Below are 6,458 nucleotides of genomic sequence, written 5' to 3'. Positions count from 1 at the left end.
GCCAATGAGAGCCATGGCCACGCGTTTATCAATTCGGGTTGTTTGTCACATATCAAACTTCGCTACGCTGAAATAGCATAAGGATGATTTAGCGAGACGAAATGAAAACGAACAGGTCCATTTGCCGGAAAGGGATTGTGTGACGGTTTGATTGCAAGGGTATTTGTATGCTTTGTAAAAGTGAGCTAATACAAATTGTGATGTTGCAAGATGTATTCTTGAAGTCAAATGGTGGGAAATGCTTGAATGAAGTAACCAAATGAATTTGTAAGTAGAGTTTTGAACTTGTGCAATGTAAATCAATTTCTTTTGAATATTCATTTTGAGTATAGTTTGTTCAACCGACTATGTTATTTAAGGCAAAAGTTATGATTAAATTTTGCAAATAAATCTTAAAAAAAACAAAGTAAATTAGTAGTTCCTCGTTAATTTCATTTTACTAGCAGTTTAAATTTAAAATAAAAATGCTGCCAGTAAGCTGAATAAGCGCAGATTTGCAAAATGTTTAGGAGTTCATTCGCACAGTGATGCTCGAAATTATCATATCACTGATAGTGATCTTTCAATTCACTAATTAACTATCATTTGATCAGAAAATTAACCAGAAATATGAAAATGTTTAAAGACTTTGTAACTTTGAGTTTTAAAACTTTTAGTATCAATTTTAAAGATTTAAATTGGTTGTCTAGCATGCTCGTTCAGATATGCTTTGCTGCATTCTTTAATAAATGATTGTCCATCTGTCCATTGCATTTATGCTTTAGCCATAAGGATGACCTTTGAACCATACTCGAATTATCCAGCCATAAAAGGAAAAAGATGGATGAGGCATCATGATAACTGTTCGTTGTCCACTATGACCTTTTTGCTTCCTTGATTGTTACTTTCTCTTTTCACCTATTGAACTGATAATCCTTTTCCTTTTTCTTTGCTACCTTTTTGTTATTTCATTTCTCGAGAAATTTTCTTAACTTCATTTCCTTCAAAGGTCATCCATCATCTCATCTTTCCATCTACCTTCGATATCATTAATTATGATACCAAAGTAATACCATTTGTTTCCAAAAAAAAAAAAAAAAAACTCTTCAATTTTTCATAATTAATTAATTTTTTAATCATCAAAATTTTAAATCTTTATTTTCTTTGGAATTTGAAAAAAATAAATTTTGCTTAACTTTTGCAGATTTCCCTTGAATTGACTAATTCTACATTTTTTGAGTCAGTAGATTAATTGACTGCCACACTTTTTTTTTTTTTTGAATGAGTCATCCATGTCTAAATTTGATATCAGTCCAGTGCATCTCCATGTCTCATGATTATAACAAATAGCTGAATTAGCCAAGGCTTCTTATGCCATAATGGCCAAGTTTTCTGAGCAGAAAAGAATGAATTGAACAAATGACACTGAATTAGTTGATTCGTTTGTTCAATTCATTTTTGTGTGACAACGAAGTACCTACAATTTTATCATATCATTTTTACTATGTTTGAAAACGAATGAGATTATTAGACTTTTTTTTTGAAGGAGTTTTCAAAAGTTAGATTTTAAGATTTTTTTATTTTATAGTTTTTAAGATTCTTTAATTTCATTTGATTTTAAAATTCTTTATCCTTTTAATATCAAGTAATTTCATTGAAATTTTGTATCAATTTCATAAATTCTTCGACTTTGTACTATGATTTCTATTTAATAATTTAAACGAAATCGAATTTAGAATTCATTTTAGATTTCCCTTTCAAATCGTGCTTTCTGATGATTTCTGTTTCTTCTTACGCAAAAAAACGATCCACAAATTGGGCATTAAATTCCGGAAAACCGGTTCACTCATGAAACGAATTAAATTGATCATCATACTACACACAATTGCTTTACTGTTAGTGTCAATCAGTTCTATTTTGGGTCTTTGTCCCCAGAATTGCACATGTGACAATGAATATCAGTTAGCTGCAAATTGCAACAATGTTAAATTACGATATCTTCCATCTTTGCTACATCCCGGCATTCAATCGTTGAGATTATCAAAATGCCAAATTGAACAACTTGATGTTGATATCATGGAATTATATCCAGGTTTGTGGTACCACTATGCTATAAGCAGTCTAGCCTAGCTAATTAGGCCAGTATTGTTTGAATAATTTATTCAACAACTGCTAAAACTTGTGACTTTTATTTTCTGATTTGAATTCCTTCTACCAACTTTTCCTTTTCTGTTCAAGCATTTCCTGATTTGAATCTAACTTATTTTAAAATTTCAGATATAATACATTTGGATTTATCCAGTAATCATATTTCTATGCTTGCAAATAACGTTTTCCGATATCAAGGAAAAACTGAAATTTTGAATTTGAGCAATAATAATTTTCCGGTTGTATTCCGCAATAGCTTCCGGGGTCTACACAGATTGCAAGTAAGTTTACGAGAAAGAAACATTTCATTTCTGCAATGATTACTTTTCATCATACTTGATTAATTATCGATCCGTTTCCTCATTTAATTCTTTCTTTGGTTGTATGCCGGATCAACATTTCCAGTTCATTTTTCATCAATATTGTTACCGGAGAATACCTTCGTTAATTTGAAACTTCCTAGAACTTTTTATTCTTCATTTCTTCGGCAATTTTAGTCTCTCGATTTATCTTCTGGTAAATTGCAAACGATTGAATGGAATGCTCTAAAACATATGCCGGAATTGTTGGAACTTGATCTATCATATAACATACTTCAGAATTTATCATTTGCAACATTTATTGGTTTAAAAAAATTGGAAAAACTGATAGTTGCCGGAAATCAAATTACTTATCTGAATGATGGTCCCCTATCCAGAATATTACCTAATTTACGAACTATTGATTTGAGTAAAAATATGATTACAACAGTATGAATTTACTACAATTTCTAATTTTATATTAATTCTATCAATTTCAGTTACTTAATTTAACTGCTTGTAATCTCGTAAATTTAAAAAAAAAAAACTCTTGTATAATGATTGTTGAGTTATCTCAATGATAGATAAGATCTATACTTGGAAGTTTTGATTAGAGTAATACTTCGAGTATATAATCCAAAGTGTAATGATAATTATATAGGCTTATTTAACATCATGATACCTCTTATGTTTCCTTTAATATAATCCTCTTCGATGTGTTGTATCATCGAGAGATACCGAGTGATGTTCTAAATTATGGATAGTAGTAGTAGTATCCTCTCATTACAACGTTGACATTTACATTTACAGCTTTCCCTCCCTTTATTTATCAATGTTGACATTTTAGGAAAAATGATTGGTCTAATGAAAATGATAAATAGACAATACTTTTCTTCTTTTTAACACTTCAGTAGGAAATCTCAAATGAAATTGTCTTTATGTACTTACTATTCAAATTGATCATTGATCAGTAAAAAAAAAAAAAACCATCTGATTTCAGATTGCAACTGATACATTTTTTGGATTAAATTTAATAAAAACAATTGATTTATCAGCAAATTTCTTACGAGAGATTCCTGTTTTTGGCCATAATAATCTTATAAACTTGGAATATTTGAATATTAGCTTTAACAAGGTGATGAGAAATTTATGCAAAAACTTTTTGATCAATATATATTTTTGTTAATAATTAACAATTTTAACAATCATTTTCAATTTTATAGCTAAATTCAATTTCTATTTTATATAATTTAGCTAAAAAAAATTGAATCACATAACTTTCGACAACTTCAATCCCTATTAGAATTGGATTTAACTGATAATGAATTCTCAATCTTGCCTGCATTATCATTCGATGGATTGTTTCGATTAAAACAACTCAAATTAAGTGAACAACAATATCTACGAGAAATTCAGGTTAAATTCATCATGCTCAAAAAAAAAAAAAAATTTATAGATATCAAAAAAATTGAAACTATTTGAAATATGAAAATACACTTCATATTTTTTTTTTTGGCGGAAATGAGAAAAGAAAATGAATTTTAAAATTTATAAATAAATTTAAAGTGCAATTTTTTTTTTAGAGCGGTGCATTTTTCGGTCTAGCATCTTTGGAAGTACTAAATCTAAGTTACAGTAATCTCTTGGAATATATTGATGAGAATGCTTTTGAAGTTAGCCATGCTTTACGCATTTTCAATGTTCGCTTCTGTGCTCTAAAAACTTTTCCGCCCACTTTACTTGACTGGAAAAGGTAAGTTCTATTGCGCGCAACTTATTATTTTTAGTTTAGCTGATATCAACATATATTCATGTTAATATAAATAAAATAAAGACACACACATACACACATATATATATATATATACATAGCATTGAAAGTAATGTCTAAATAGATTCTATGCGCATGCGCAATTGTATAGGTAGTGATAGTAGTGGTCAAATTTATTTAGAATCAGAATGGTATTTACAGAGTAGCCGAGTTACATTTATATGGTAATCCATTTCATTGTGATTATAAATTATTGACTTTCTTACCGGATGTTTTACGTTTACGATCAATTCATGATGTTATTTGCGCCACTCCGGATGAATTGCGCAACATTAGCATTTCATCTTTGGTAAGCATTTTCATATGATTACAAAAGCGGAAAAAGAAGTAAGTGGCATAAGAATACATATTATACATTACTGAAACTAATCGACATCATAAATTTATTCAATACTTCAAAAATTTCTAAAATTTGAAATTTGCCATTTCAAATTTTTGAAATACTTAAAAGATAATTCAAAAAATTCGCTGAAAAAAATCAAAAAATACAATAGATATCAGAAATAATTGCAGTTCATTTGCTATGTTCAAGGCATTCTACGTCTAAGTATTGTAATGTAAAGAAATTAATTTCAGGATACTGTAGAGGTGACGCTAGAAGATGTTAAACAAACTCTTATTATCCTTTGCTCCACATTAACTTTCTTAACTGCAATTATTATACTGATACTTTTCTCATATTCGAGAATAACTCTGATCAATGATCAAATCAGGAAATCAAAATCATCAACTGTTAATCAACAATTCGGTCCAAATTCGCAATGTAGTAAAGAATGCATCTTTCCGGAATACTATAATTCAATTACCGAATTTAATTGTAGAAGAGAAAATACATTCGTAAATTTACCCCAATCTAAAAGCCTTTACGACTTCTATGATAAGATATCAACTCAAATACCGGTAAATAGGAATAATGATGCTTTCATGAAAGAAACTGATTTTATTTATTTATCTACAAAATGAAACTTATACCAGATCACTGAAATCATAGTAACGAATGAACAGATAATTCCTGTTGAAAAATTTCCGGAAACTTTTTCAGGTTCTTAGTAAAAAATAGTATTAAATTAAATATGTGGAATGAAATCAGGAAGCGAAACAGAATATTGTATTGTGCTAGTTAATCTTTTTTTTAAGTTGAAAAACTACTTAATTCCAAAAATATTGTTTACCGTTTCGAAGTATTTTTCAACGATCAACAAGAACAATCAGAAAAGTAAACTGAAAAGTTCTATTTGACATTTTCAGGATTCCAATATTTTTCTCCATTTTATTACGATATAATTAATATCTTTACCTGGATCACACCTGTTTATGCTTAAATAAATAAACTTTATTGCATTTCAAAAGACTTAAAATAAACTGCTAGAAGAATGATTGTCATTATTCCTGTACGGTTATAGACTTTTGCTATACCACTGATGACATAGCTGTCCTCTCTTATGTGTGTAATGAATAGTGTACGGTAAAGGTTCAGGAAGAGAGTAACCTCAAATGTTACATTGTACAAAAAATTCATATAAAACCTGGGACAATATCGCTCGATTGGTAATCAATTTAGGCTAGCTTATGACTAAATAAGCTATAATTATCATCTCACAGTACTTTACATGCGAAGGATAAAATCTAATAGATTTTAATTTTGTAAATTTGAGAACTATCATTCGTTTTTGCCTAATAAACATACTGCGCAAACTTCAGAAGACAGTTAAATGGTCTTGAGGCACTGCTAAACGATCCTGGGCCATTGCTAAACAGTCCTGAAGCACTGTTAAACAATCCTGAGGCACTGCTAAGCGATCCTGAGGCACTGCTAAACGGTTCTGAGGCACTGCTAAACGGTTCTGAGGCACTGCTAAACGGTTCCGAGGCACTGCTAAACGGTTCCGAGGCTTTACTTCGTTCCAACACAAAAATTTGCTTTCAAATCCTAGACTATTTCATGGCTCCGGTTTTCAACTTTTGATAACTTTAAGTTGTGTCATTATGAAGACAACAGAGAAGTTCGGATCTACAATATATTGCACGAATACAGACAGACACACAGACCTACACACCCACACAAATACAGACAGATATACAGACATATACGTGCCACACACACAAACGCAGACAGACGCACAGACCTATCCCACACACATATACACCCAACGTACATACACATACACACCTGCATATATATATATATATATATATATATA

At 30.0% G+C, this 6,458-nt stretch overlaps 1 protein-coding gene across 1 annotated transcript; it reads left to right on the top strand.

Moving 5' to 3' along the window:
* Positions 1–1,827: 1,827 nt before the first annotated feature.
* Positions 1,828–5,023, top strand: LOAG_11585 (hypothetical protein; the record flags this gene model as incomplete). The annotated part of the gene is made up of 8 exons (XM_003147103.1): positions 1,828–2,071; positions 2,257–2,408; positions 2,625–2,876; positions 3,427–3,561; positions 3,681–3,842; positions 4,010–4,179; positions 4,399–4,546; positions 4,834–5,023. Coding segments are annotated over 8 exons (1,452 nt in total), but the record flags the coding sequence as incomplete, so codon positions are not given.
* Positions 5,024–6,458: the final 1,435 nt, after the last annotated feature.

The sequence above is a fragment of the Loa loa genome (genome assembly GCF_000183805.2).
Source record: "Loa loa unplaced genomic scaffold supercont3.270, whole genome shotgun sequence".
Classification (NCBI taxonomy): domain Eukaryota; kingdom Metazoa; phylum Nematoda; class Chromadorea; order Rhabditida; family Onchocercidae; genus Loa; species Loa loa.
The sequence above is the reverse complement of the archived record's forward strand: the minus strand, read 5'-3'. Positions and strand labels throughout refer to the sequence as shown.